This window comes from Dermacentor albipictus, chromosome 8 (genome assembly GCF_038994185.2).
Source record: "Dermacentor albipictus isolate Rhodes 1998 colony chromosome 8, USDA_Dalb.pri_finalv2, whole genome shotgun sequence".
In the NCBI taxonomy this organism is placed as follows: Eukaryota; Metazoa; Arthropoda; class Arachnida; order Ixodida; family Ixodidae; genus Dermacentor; species Dermacentor albipictus.
The window spans coordinates 67,855,915-67,870,434 of NC_091828.1; the positions used below are offsets into that span (position 1 = coordinate 67,855,915).

The 14,520-nt window shown below is 47.6% G+C and overlaps 1 protein-coding gene across 1 annotated transcript in view; it reads left to right on the forward strand.

The window, feature by feature from the left end:
• LOC135914530 (globin-like) overlaps positions 1 to 8,796 on the forward strand; it is a 143,643-nt gene extending 134,847 nt beyond the window's left edge. Inside the window, exon 3 of the mRNA XM_065447436.2 lies at positions 990 to 8,796. Within this exon, the coding sequence (XP_065303508.1) occupies positions 990 to 1,133 (144 nt within the window). The 3' untranslated portion in view covers positions 1,134 to 8,796. The remainder of the gene's footprint in view (positions 1 to 989) is intronic.
• The last annotated feature ends 5,724 nt before the right edge of the window (positions 8,797 to 14,520 follow it).

Sequence of the window (14,520 nt, forward strand, 5' to 3'; positions counted from 1 at the left end):
TCGCACGGATATAGGATATATCTATCTCTGAGAGAGATAAAGAAAGATAGTTTTGCGATGATTGGGTCGGTTATCAATATGTTCATGGCAAACAGGAGCATATAGTCGGTTGTTGCAAAAGGAGTTCTGCGTGTTCTGGATGTATACGCAGCGCCAGGAGATGTCGCCACCACCATTGCCGCTCCCCTTCATGTTCTCCTACGTTCCGGTATAGTAAATCTACGCTAACAGGTCTACGTCACCACGCACGCTAAAATCTATCTAGTGATTACAGCGTAGACAAGACGCGTCTATCAATCGGGACGTGGGAGTAGGTTTTCGAGGCAGACTTCTGGGGTGAACACCTTGCACGCAGAACGCGAATGCGACTACGTTTTTGACTGCTTCGTCTTTGATACCAATGTGCACCTTCAACATCACCAACATCATTAACATCATCAATGTGCACCTTCCACGCGCCGCAGCATGGCGGACGACCTAGCGAGCCGGAGGGCCATTTTGGACGTCGGCCAATTCCCCCGCGTTGTCACATTTTGTAATGGCGGCATTTTGAGCCAATCGGAGAGGTCGTAGCAGCCCTCGGGGCAAATCAGGGCTGGCAAGATGGCGAACTCGACAATTATGCGGAATTTCACAACGTCCGGAATAGTACCCGCACCCCCGGAGCGAGTGCTAAAATGTCCCGATTATCTGCCCCCCACGTGACCGGCAGCGTGACGTCGTGCATGCTTCGGCGGTACAACTCCGCGACACATACACTTCCTGGGGAACGAAACCGAAGCTGGTTCTCAGCACAGCTGCTGTAGTAAATTATTTAAGGCGCTCCGAGGCTTAGGTATAGCATCTCGTCTAAATTTCGAAGTCATTCTGAGGTACACAATCTTTATGTGTACCGCGGAAAATGAAAAGCCCGCGGTCGTCTTCCCTTGCTGGCAGATGTCTTGGGACTCGCACTTGACCGTCCTCCCTTATACCCGTCTCTCTCGCAGCACACGATGACCGTGATCGTGGACACGCTGAAGGACCGGTTAGGAAGCAAGATGACGCCGGCGGCCGTGGCGGCGTGGGAGAAGACCCTCAGGCTGGTGGTCACCGTCACCGCAGACGTCTACAAGGAGGCCGGCAAGAACTAAGGCCGCACCAGCGCTGCCCCTCCCTCCTCTCTCGCATCGGCTCGCAGAAGACGCGAGCAGACGACGTCGTCACCTCTTGTATACACTGCTTCAAAGCGCGTGCAGACGCTGGTGGCTTCTTCGCGGTTGCGACCGTAGAACGCGAGTCTTCGATGCTCCTCGGAAACGTCACGGTTGCCGAGCTCTTCTGGTTAGGCTTAGCATGCGCAGGGCACGCATTTTTTACGAGGGCGTCGTAGGATCGAGTGTATCGTCCCCGCTGAAAGCACGCGTGTGTTACATAGTCAAATGGGACAGCCGCGGTGTGGTGGCTGTTTGCCGCAGTCGTTGTCTGTGCCGAGTCTGGCACAATCGCTTGTCTGACGGCGTATTCGGCAGTGGATCCCGATAATGCACACTAACGTGACCGGCGCATGCGCATTCGACTCTCAAGGCTGCGATGGGAATAGTGCTGCGAAGAACACGGATGAGGTGCGAGTCGTGCATTTTGTGTGCGCGGTAACCGTTTTACTGGAAGTGCTCTCGCTTTCACAGTGTAGTAGGTGACGGGCAGTCTTAACAGCCACGGGGTTTTGCACGGTTAGGCTGTTCTTTTTTTTTTATTGAGATGAATATTAGGAGAGGTTGGCGCCTTTATGGTGGCACCGGCTACTCCTTCTCACTTGGCAAAGGAAACAAGTTTGCGTAAAAAGGGAGAATATAGCGACAAGAAAGATGGCACTCAGTAGAACACTGGATGAATAAAAAATATACAGTCCAACAGTACATGAGTCGCAAAGTTCTGTGCATAAGTTCTTTGTTCGGTTTGAAGGCGTTGAAGCTACTATGTCTATGACACTCAATGTTACAGGGGCAGTGCAGACCTAACTTGAGCACCGTGCAGGCGCCATGTTGTGGGTGTTGTACGTAACCCGACGCCTCGCTGCGCCGTTACCTACAGTATACTGGGTGTCCCACGTAACTTGTGCCAAGATTTAAATATATGCAGTTGCAGCTGGACAGAACCAAGGTGATTTTGTTTGCCGTCGCTAGAAGCAAGTCAGGCCAATTTTTTTTATTTCGTCTAATTGCACAATTATTTATTATTAGGTAACCAACTACTCGAACATAATATTGAGAGCAAAAGTGTGAATGAGAAATTTGTAGACTATCCTCAAAAATTCCCGACCAGCTTTTTTTCTGTTGCTTTAATGCGTGCTACATAAAAGTTTTTTTTTTTTCGAAGACTTAAGAAAGTCCGCAAAACACGAAAAATTACCGCTCGACTAGTCGCACGTATTCAATTGGGCGAAATACCAAAAAAAAAAGAAAACAAAGGTCTGACTTGCTCCAAGCGCCAGTAAACAGCATTACATTGGTTCTGCCCGGCTACGTGGCACTGGCATTTTTTTTCTTTTCGTTTTGGCGTAAGTTACGTGGGGCACATGGTATGCGGTTAGCTACTGTGAAAATTTATCTGGTTCATATCGGCCTTAGGCGTCAAGAAAAGTTTTCAGAATGTTCAAATTGGTGCTGATATAAATACTGTAATTTGAACTCGAGAGTACCGGTTACCTTTATAACGCGTAAACGAGAACCTTAATGAATGTTACCGTGTTCAGTGAATATATGTGTGGGTCAATGAAAGCTATAATATATATGCAGTCTTACAGGTCGAAGTGCGCGGCAACTCTTTTTTCTTCTTTTGTCTGGAATGGTAATCTGATGGCAACCGATGATCTGATTCCGGTATATACACGTGTACCGTACCGCAGGAAATCAGCGCGCGGACCAACACAGACCAAGAATGAAAAGACACGCCACTTCGCGTTTTCTCGGTCCGAGGTGTTCGTTCGCTGGTTTCCGACGATGCGACCACAACAGCTTTAGCAGGGGAAAAAGTTTGGGCGTGTTGGTGGGATACATACAAACTGGGATACATAGCGCAAGAATGACACAGGGACAAGCGGGAACACGGGTCGACTGGTAACTCTCAACAATCGATTTATGGCGGCTGGTGAGTACATATATACTCACTGGGACGCCACTGCAACAGACACACTGAAGGGAAGTGAGTGTATATATGCTCACCAGCTGCAACAAATCAATTTTTGAAAGTTACTGCCCGTCCCGTGTTCCTGCTTGTCCCTGTGTCATTCTTGCTCTATGCATCCCATTTTCTACACGCGAGCTTTGCCCAGGTTACCGTTTTCCTACGATATATAAATGCAAATCCCATAAGTTGGTGCAGAGAGATTGCCGAAGATGGTTCACGGTCGGTGTTCGAGTGTAACTGTTTTGACTTTCTATGAGAAAACGTGTTACCAACTGAGCGTATAGAAGTAAATTTGTATGTGCAACGTCGGCTGCATGGGGACTGCCCTGGTGAAGAATGTGTTTTTGCTACGCCACCTTTATCTCATGCAGAGCAAACCTATGTAATGTACGTTTTTTTTTGTTTTTTCTTCTCCTACTACTTCTTCTATCGACGTACAGCATCATACATGCAACGCGGTCATCGCTATTTAGGTATCGTTCAAGCAAACAAAGTCTTCGTCTACAAAACTTATCGCCCAGTACATCGTTGCGATTTTTCCATTGCATCCTCCAAGATGGGCGGCGAGCGTTGCAGATTTCGGAGGTTATATATGGTTTCAGCTACCTATCCTAAGGTGTAGGCTGCAAGCTGCAAAGGTCATGGCAATAAAAGCCCTCGCGTAATGAAAGAGAACACGTTTGCAAAATTTCCCTAGGAAGAACGACGCGGCGGTGGCTGTTTGGTTCCAAATGTACCGTGTCGCATTTTTTTTTATAGCATGTCCTTTTGTATTTTCTAATGACATTTTTCTTTTGCTTTGTTTCTGAGCCTTCCTGTAGGTACACTCTTACACATGCAAGCAAACAGCTGCACCAGTGAAGCATTGGGGCTGTCATCGGCTTTAGCAGGCGCCCGTATTTACACGCGAGAACGGTTCAGTTAGCGACCCATAAGGACTTTTTTAAGCCAACATTTCTTTTTTTTCTTTTTAACCACTAAATATACACAAGTTTCTTGAAACATAAGTTACGTGCGTTGTTTCAGTGGTGTCGCCGAATATCGTTTCGTGCTAGAACCGACAGGCGTGGACCTATTTTACAGCGCTTTCTGCTGCAGCGCGCTGTGTAGGGATCGCCACAGGCCCGCCTTCGTTGTGCCTAGAATGCCTAGTGCCTAGAATATATTTCTAGGCACTAGAAGTGCCTAGATATTCTAGGCACAAATACCTATACTGAATCGAGAGCCAGCGGCCATCCAACTGCCGCCCGCCACTCACACGGCGTTCTGCCGATGGTCCGGGAACCGCTTAGTGCTATTTATTTGAAATGTTGAAAAAAAAAGGAGAGAGAAAAAACGTGTTCTGGTCTGTCTGTCGTGAACTGCAAGAACTGCGGCGATAGAGACCTGAGGGTGTGTGATACGAGACTTGCGGCGGCCGAGGTTCGTCCGCCTCGGGTGCACGAGCAGCGCTCACATTTACGTCCGTTCGTCCTGCACAGCCTTGTTCGCGAGGCGAGCCCAATAAGGTCTACCGCCAGCGCTGGATAGCGCATTGTCGGCAATGACTTCCAGGCTAACGCCAGCTGCGCAGCAACCGGACAGCGATACCGCCACAGATAACGCGGCACGTTGAACTTTTCGATGAGCTCGCAAGTCAACGCCAGGCCCTTCCCACGCAAGCCCGACCGACATGCTCGAGCAACTTCACTTTCCACAACGTCGAAGTCAAACGTGGTATAATGGCGTTGAACTGAGCTAGTTGGTTACGGTAACTACGGCGAGTTTGAACAGCTGAACTGAAAAAAAAAAGGGGGGGGGGGGTGATCAAGGGAGGCAGACAAGGACGTCCCCTAATTTTTTCAGTTAAGCTGTTCAAGCTTGTCTTGGTGGGACAATATACACAGGCTGGCACCGCTAGTTTTCTTTCTGCGCCGCGATTCAAACAGCAGGCGCTCGGCCACTTGAAGTATTGCCGTACACGCGAGCGAATACATATTAATCTGCGCTGCAAGTAGTCGGAAGCCATCCCCAAGTTATTTGATCAGCGCTGTCGATAAGAACGACGAGGTCTGAATCAACCACAGCGGTAGGAACAGGTCGCAAACACGTATTTTCTGCGCACATGTGCACGCCCTATTCGGAACGAAGTTGTTACACACACAGTTAACGACAACAGGTAGGCACGACCGTATCAGCCTTCCAAATATATCGCTCTGCAGACTAGAATATAAAGAGTAAACTCAAACATGGGGTTACCGTACTCGTCGCCTTCGGTCGATAGGCTTGCACATTATTAAGACTGCAGCGCAGATAGGACGGATGAATGAAAGGTGTTTGCACTGTCTCTGCATTTTAGGCCAAAATCTCTTTTCGTCTACCCACTTAATAAGGCTCACCGTGGTAGCCTAAATAGCGGCTTTCTGAGCCATGCCTGCGGCCGCGGCGACCATTGTGTAAACAAGCGAGGAAACACCTATCAGAATTAAGGAGCTCAATGGCGGGCGCTGTCACGTGATCAAATATGGCGGTGCCCATGGATTTGGTGCTGTAAAGGGTCTGCAGATAATCTGCGACGTTTTACCCTTTCAAAAAGCGTTTCGTGATTACCTAAAGCCTATCTCGGCTGTCGTCTTTTATTGTCTTTGCTATACCGTGATCGGTTTATGCGCCGTGCAAAATGAAATCCTACCCATACACTTACGAACACTTCAAACGAAGCAGCAGTGGGAGGCCTCTCTGTCCAGCTCGGACCTGACAACCCAGCGCAGCCTGGTACAGCAGGCAAGGGCAGCAGCACAGGCCACAGGGGCTCTGAAATGAGTTCTCCATCCGCTGGCCAAGTCTTCGACAACTACTTCTTTCCCTTCGAAATAAATGTTTCTACTACTACTATGCGAGAAAAGTAACATGAATGCATGAACAGATCCACGAAACTTCTCTCGCGTGAACACGACTTCTGGTCGACCAGAGCGCTGGGCGGAGGCTTGGCTGTTGCATATTGGCCAACAACTTTTGTTTGAGAACTTTGTTTTTAAAGGATACTTCTGCCTAGAATGGAGTATTCGCTGGCAAGCGAGTGCCATCACATTAAAGAAAAGCGCTCTGCCATGTGAAAAAGCTTCGCGTCTGGCTTCTCGGTCCAAACAGAATACGTCGCCTCTTTCGCGGTTTCCGTTTCCGCTTCGACGCCGCCGCCTAGCGGACGTTGGCCACAGCACAGACGGGAACGAGGACGCAGACGAAATGAAGAAGTTAAACGTATAGCAGACGACTGACCAAAGTAGCAGGGACGATTTTTTCTTATGCCCGCACACGGCGCCCCTGCGCTGTCCAGACTTAATGGCGTTATTAGCCACGGCCGGATGGGGAACGGGCGCTGGCCGCCAACGGAGAACTAATTTCCTTTGCGATGACTCATGCGTGAATTCTTGCAGCCGGCGCAGAAACGAGAGGCGGAAAAACCAAAAGGCACAGTCTCCCAGAACTGTACACGCAGTCTATCGAAGATGCATATATCGTCCGACTTTCCACTGTCATTTTCTTCGTGGCAACGAGACCGTGAAGGATTTAATTATTTCGGCTGTGGCTGCGCACTTTATTTTCATTTCCAATATGGTGTCTCTCCGAGTGTAATGTGACAACCCCGGCTTATACGTGTCTTTCTTTTTCCTGTCCGCTGTGTGCATGAAAAGTTACATTTGTTATGACGAACCTACTTCTTTTTACGTTTTAACTAGCCTCGTTTCTCTCGCTCTCTTTCCCTGACTATCAAGGCCCGATTTATTACGCAACGAACACCCGCGGCTCAAATAAAAAATTTATTCAAGCTGTAGGCACATGGCAGCTGGGGTGAATTGCGAGGCGTACGGAACGTCACAGGAATTACCTGTCGCTTTTTTTCCGGGCAGTGGCTCTTTTCTTTTGACGAGAACAGTGATGCAAAACGAAAACATTGGTAACGCATTGAAGTTCAACAGAGCACCATAATGTGTTGATACACCACGACCGCCGTACTGGTACAGGTAAATGTAAACGGCGATAGTATAGTTTTAGCGCTGCTAGCGGCTTCTTGTGACGGTTTGTCCAACCGCTACAATGCGTTGGAAACGTTTTTATGCGTTCTATGGGTGTTCTCGTTTTTTAATGATTACGCTTCATCAAACTGAAACGTGTTTGGTCATTGCAATAATAGCTCTGCGACACCTGGTTAAACTCTGCTCGCTAACATGGCTCCAACAACGCAGCTTCAGTACAGTTCACCACAGCCTGCCCGCAAACGTGCCACCAGCGCAGCGCACTTTTACGAAATACCGGAACATCGGAAAAGCAGACGTGCTCGGCATGGTCGGTGGCACCATCGTCTCACGCTGGCGTCAACTAGAGCACACAGAACTATAAATGCGGCTACCATGTACCGTGCAGCTGAGTGGTATCTATCTGAGTGGATAGTGGCAACTATCTTTTTCTCCCTTCTGTTAGAACAGTAATGCGAGGCAAGAACGTTTCTAAGGCGCTGCGGTTGCAAAAAGCCGTCATAAAATGGCGCTTCCCAGCACTGGCACTGCTCTCCCCTTCTCCGGTGTTCCGTGTATTGTGGCAAGGCTAAAATTCTGCAATGACTGTCGCTATACAGCCATCCTGTACGTAGACTTGTATTTTTACCCCTTGGAACCACTGACGAACGATGGCAGTTCGAAACGGAAATCGGCGCGTTTCTTAGCTGTATAGGGTTCGGCGAGGCCTACAGCAACAGGAAAATAGGATTTGATACGCGCTGTGTGTTGCCTGCAAAGCCACGTGAGAGTCAGCGCACGCGCTTTGGACGTGAAAATTGGGCGTACTTGGACACGGCACTCGCTGAAATGACAGCGTGACGTCACCGGTAGGACGCTCTGCGTATTGCTCGACACCGAGCGGTGGGCAGTGAGCAAATTTGCCACGATGGCCTCCGAAATTGTCCCGCACAATGGTATGGTCTCAGTAGCATTACCACGCGCAGGAGTTACTCGTGAACACTATGCCTGCACCAACGCATTTACTCTCCTAATGACAAGGGAAGACGTACAAGCTCGTGTTGTGAGAAATAGGCTACGAATTTTTTTTCCCCCTCTTGTGCGGCCGGCTTGCATTTACCGAACCGGAAATTTCGCATCTCGTAAAAGTCTGGGGCCAACAGTGCACATAACCCGAAACTTGAAATTTCGAGTTGCAACTGCTTCTACATAGAAACGAAGTTCGTATTATCGGCAAGCATCCTTTCCGGAATACGTGTTTAATGTGTACGTGACCACTGCTTCGAAATAGCGCCCGTCAGTGGGCCATTTAATTCATATCACGCAGCTTACGTTTAGAGGACAATGCGAAAGGCCAGAGGAGGACCCTGTCATTATGTGTCAGTTTTTGTTTGCGGAGCTGTCGTTGCTAACGGCTTCTCGGGGCATTAATGAGTACAAATTAGGCATGTGTTGTTCTGTTTAGTGTAATGCCGATTGTTTATTGCGCTTTTGTTGTTGTTTTGTTTAGTGCTTGCCTGCTATGTTTATTAACCCACATAAAACAGCGTGTTTGTTGTATAAAATTTCCAAGACCTGTCTATACATAAAATTGCTCTATACTTGAAATAAATAATTGTTTTTGAAGAAAAAATATCGCGTGTCCAAGTTTTTCTTTCTGTGCACCGAGTTGTCATGTGTGGCTGACGGAATTTACGAAAAGAAGTTATATACGTTCTGGAATGTATTATAGAACTACGTAAGCTTCGCGTCGTTGCTAACTGCTGCTAATAGTCTGTCGCAAGAGAAACAGTGTCATACAGTAAAATCGTAGCGCAAAGCTACAAAAAAAAGAAAGAATGAAAGAAAGAAAACAAATGGGTTTCTGGGAAATAAATCTTCGCGGTTGAACAATACCAGTCCTGGTCCGGTGTTCGAAGCTGCGACCAACGCCTTTTTGGGGCCCTAGTTCCACCATATGAACTAAGCTGTAGGCCAGCAAGGCCGAAACAATCGACCACTCGAAGGGACACAAACCATGGCAAATCTAGTTCTGCAAGAGCCCGCAACGCAGACGAAGGCTCATCAAAGTGAAACCGGTCACTCACCCGACTGTAGCACGAAACTATATACGATCGAGTTTCCTCTATACCTTGCGGATAGGATAGGATAGGATAGGATAGGATAGGATAGGATAGGATAGGATAGGATAGGATAGGATAGGATACACTTTATTGCTCTAATTTACAGAGTCATTCAGCGATCAGACCGAGTGCTTCCATCTTCTTCTTGTCGATGGTGACTCCCGTCTTGCAGGGTTGGTGCCCCTATACCAGAGCACCACTGAGCGTGGCTGCTCGTCGGGCATGGTGTACCAGCCCCCGTTGTAGGCGTGGGTTGCCGCTGGAGAGCACACTTTCCCACTGCTCCGCACTCGGATTTTCTATGTTGTGGAATGTTTTGCTTTTGCTGCATTCCCACGTGACATGATAACGGGTGGGTTTTGCGCCAGGCCATGGGCATATGTCCGTCGTCGCGACAGTAATTGGCTCGGACTGTAAGGAGATCACTTGCGCGTCGCCACGGGACTGTACGGTAACTGAGGGAGAAGAAATGGCTGTTGCTCCCGCGGAGGGCTACCGCGCCAACAGATCCCTTACAACATTAACGGACTCTAAAGAAGCATGCCGTAACTACATCAATGACTGAATTGGCCAAAAGGCGCTCCAAATCAGCCTCCGCGCTGGCCAACACGAAAGGCGAGTTAGACACGACATTTTCTGGATACCCGGACACACTGAAATTGAGGGCAACCAGAGGACCGCTCGCGAGCATATTAACCGAGCGGACCTAAATGGAGACCCCGAGGACTTCATGAAGGTGATCCCGACGTACTCCGAAATACTAAATTATCATAGAGGAACGAGGGTCAAATACTCCCCGCCCTATAACACGCTTAATCAACAAGAGGCAGTTTGCTGGCCGAAGCTGCAAACAGGGACCTTCCCAAATCTACACCCCCATACTAAGCAAAACGTTCCCAAATCTATACCTTGGGGACTTCTACAGAATTAACTTGCAGTATGTGCTGTTGGTTCACAGCGTTTTGCTAACCGTACATTTTCTGCTGCGTATACGCGAAACACGCTCACATGCGTGAAATGCGTGCTATCTTACTTTTTCATTTTCCTCATGACCTGGAACCCCTACATGGTGGTTTGTCAGCAAATGGGGGGCCCTTCGGTAGTTTTACGAACAATCGAACCGTCAGGACGCGTATTTCAATGACAGAGAACAAAACGGCAGCGAATTCCCTACCGCATTTTGACATTTTGCACTGCTGCCGCCAATGATCCATTTGCCCGTGATGCTGCAGAAACAATTCGGGCCCATCGATATTTTCTAGTTCTCTACAACAAGCGAAACAACGTAATACTCTAAACTTAATCACACCTATAAGGGTGCTTTATATCAGTATTGTTATGGGAAGAAGCGTACGTGTATTTAGAGATGACAACACGCATAAAAAAGTATGCCTTAAGTCTTTTTCGTCGTCACCCAGACCTCAGTCGAAATCTGGTTCTTCCATCGATTCAAAGTGTGACAGTATTTACGGAATGAAAAAAAAAATAATCAACAGAATAAATACTTTTCGACCAAATCTGCATCACGACTACGACCGGTGAGCAAATGAATTCATCATGATAATCACCGTGCACTATTACCAATTTGGAACATCGTAACAACGTTAACTGAAGTGGGAGGTAAAGCACCAAGGCAACCAGTAGGTAAGCTCTCCCAAGTAACAAAGGACCTAATAAAGAAGCGACAAAGCATGAAAGTCTCCATCTCAAGAGATCAGATAGAATTCGCGAAACTGTCGAAACCGATCAAACAAAGAGATAGTAAGAGATATTCGAAATTATACCGTGAGAAAGACTGAGGAGGCAGTAAAAAATGGACGCAGCATCAAATCTGTGAGAAGAAAATTTGGCATAGGACCAGCCAAGGTATCTGCACTGAAAGGTAAGCAGGCCAATATCATCAACAATTTAGAAGATGTAGTAAAAGCGGCGGAAGAATTGTATACTGACCTGTACAGTACCCACAGCAGCCACGCTACCTTCATGTGAAGTACTATAATGAACAGGATACAAAGGCTCCTTCTATAACTAGCGATGAAGCTAGAAGGGCCTTGCAAGACATGACCGGGGAAAAGTGGCAGGAGAAGATGGAATAACAGCCGATTTAATCCAAGATGGAGGAGACATATTGCTTGAAAAACTGGCGGCCCTTTATACGAACTGTCTATCGACTTCAAGGGTCCCAGAGAACTGGAAGAATGCCAACATTATGCTAATCTACAAAAAGGCCGACGTTAAGAAATTGACAAAGTATAGGCCCATTCGCTTGTTTCAGTATTGTATAAAATATTCACCGAGATAATTTCCATTAGCATAAGGGCCACTCTTCAGTCAACCGAGAGGCTGGCTCAGGAAGGGATATTCTACAAAAGATCAAATCCATGTCATCAATAGGTAATCAAGAAATTTGCAGAGTGCAATCAACCTCTCTATATGACTTTCGTATATAATCAAAATGCATGATTCAGTAGAGATACCGTAGTCATAGAGGCATCACGTAATCAAGGAGTACAGGCCGCTTTCATAAATATCTTGGAATATATCTACAGGGATCCCATAGTTACCTTAACTCTTCACAAGAAAAGTAGTAATATACTTATAAAGAAAATGGTCAGACAAGGAGACACAATCTCTCCAATGCTATTGCACTGCTTGCTTGGAAACAGTATTCAAGCTATTAAACTGGGAAGGCTTAGGAGTAAGGATCAACGGCGAATATCTCAGCAGCCTTCGGTTTGCAGATGACATTGTCCTGTTCAGCAACACTGGAGACGGGTTATAACAAATGATTGAGGACCTTAAGATATATAGAATATCGGGAAATATCCTTACAAAATTAACCTTTCTTTAAATAAAATTCCGTGTCTAGCTGACACAGACACTGTACTTGTGACATTGAAGTCACACAACAACGAAATGATAAAGAAACGGTTAGCTAGGACTAGTAGAAAGATATTTTATTCAACACCAAACTGATAAAAAAACTAATAAAACGATTCAAAATTGATAAATAGAACATTGTATACATATTGCCGATGCACAAACCGTGGTGGGACATCGAGCCTTTTGCACTAAAGTAACGACGGGTAAGGACACATTTCCTTCAGAAGTTCTTTTTCCGACACTTCGCTTCTGCAAACTCATTAATCACAATAGTAAAGTTTATATTTTTACGTGTTCTTATTCTATGGTCAGTATCCCCGAGTTTGACAGCCTTACATCACTCATGGTGGAGCGCAGAGACGTTTTGATCAGCTTCAACTTGGAAAAGTTCCTTTCGCATGATGCAACTGACTCGCAGATCGCGAGGAACAAGCGAAAAATAACGGTAAGGTTAGGGAGGGACTCAAAGAAGTTCCATTTGGCGATGAATTCCAGGAACTCCAGGCAACGAGTCTGAAGACGATCCAGAGAATCCCATTCGCGATTTTCGACGGCCGCACTAAAGCAACGTCGCTCTCAACGAACGCTTCACCGTAAACGCGAGCGCCGGGTAGGCTCGTTGAACGCCCTCTTGCTGCTGTCTTTGTTCGCTGCGCGTTCTGAACGGAAGAGGGACCCAAGAGCCTCAACGCCTTACAAAGCCTGACTGTGTGTTGAACGACGCCTGCTCCCAGCATGAACGCACGGCACGAACGCACCCCACATGAAACGTTGCGCTAAGGCGAGTAGTTTAGCGACCATTTTGCGAATTACATTTTAAAGCGAAAGCTTTACTGGCCGCGAACTTGCGCTTTCGCCGTGGCCGTGCTCCGAGGAGGCACATGACGTCGCACCGCGTTCCTCGTCGTTGCGTTCGCCTCCGCTCGCTTCGCCAGCTGCGTCGCATGCCTGATAACATGTCGGAGAATTGAAAAGGAGAGTTCGCGCGCGCCGCAACCACAGTTGAGGCGGCAGTATGGACGGCGACAATTCTGATAAGCAGGAGGAGGCCTGGAATCGACATCGGAAGGAGATGAAGAGGAAACGAATCGCCCAGGAAACAGACGAACAGCGCGCCGAACGACTGGCTAAACGCCGCAACATAGCTAGACAACCGGACTAACCTGGACTTGCTATCAATATTAACCAAGGCTAACCATGCTATATGCCTTAGCTTTCGCTACGTATATCCTGGCATAGCCGAGCTAAGGCACTGCCTATTTACTAGCCCGCACATCCTTGCAGTAATTTCGTGGAGTGCTGATAGAGCTGCAGCCGACAATTCTGCGGCGCAACGCATCGGGTTGCCATTTGCGCCCAGTCAAGCTGGCGGAAAGAGGGGTGTCTTCAGACGTGTATGACTACCCCCCCCCCCCACCTTTGCTACGGCACTGGTTGTAAATATTCCCTCCAGTTTCTTTACTGCTTCAAAAAGCAAATTGGAGGGATACAGCAATCCTCCCCTGTCACAAATTTCGTGAATTTTGAGACTATGCTACTGACACTAAAGTTATGCAGAAGAAGAGAGCGGCAGTTCTCACATTTGTTGCGAGTAAAAAAATTCTGCGCGATATAGCTTGCCATATAATGGATGAGGCGGTCATCGCTCCTTTCCTTCACATAAGCCCAGTGCTCTGCCGTAGTACTGTTTGGCCTTTGCTCTACAAGCGTCAGATTTCCAGCTTCAACTAACTCATGAAGTGACGCAACGTCCCCTTCCTTGTCAGAATTATCAGGTAAGTGAAGTGAAGTAGTGATACCATGTCTTCACTGACCTCTGTGTTCCCTGTTTGCATTGCCTTCTCCAAGTTATAAAAAGACAGTCAATTCACGGCAATCATAAATTGAGGCGGCGTTGAGTGATCGTTGGATCCGCACGACTGCCCCACAATACCAAAGAAGTTCTCCAACATATCTTGACTTAGTCTGGATGTCAATAGGGTCAATAGATATTTACAGCCATCTCCTTCCAAGTATTCTAACAGAGCCAAAGTGCTGCACAATGTCACACGGCGCCCATATACCGTCGACTGGCTCAAGAAGCCGCCATGACATTTTGCATGGGACTCCTAGCCAGACAAAAACTCGAGGAATTCCTTCAGGGTGCTTCAGAGCGAGCACGCTGCAACTGGCCGCAACACACGGAGAACGAGCCTGTAAAGCCCGTGCGACTGCAGCGCCGCCCGGCTTCAAGGCAGTGCGTGGCGCGCTTCGTCGTCTGAACACACTGCCCCCATAGAGTTTCTCACTACATTACCATTATTATAGTGAGAAACTCTATGACTGCCCCTATTCTAGCACACTGTAGCTTG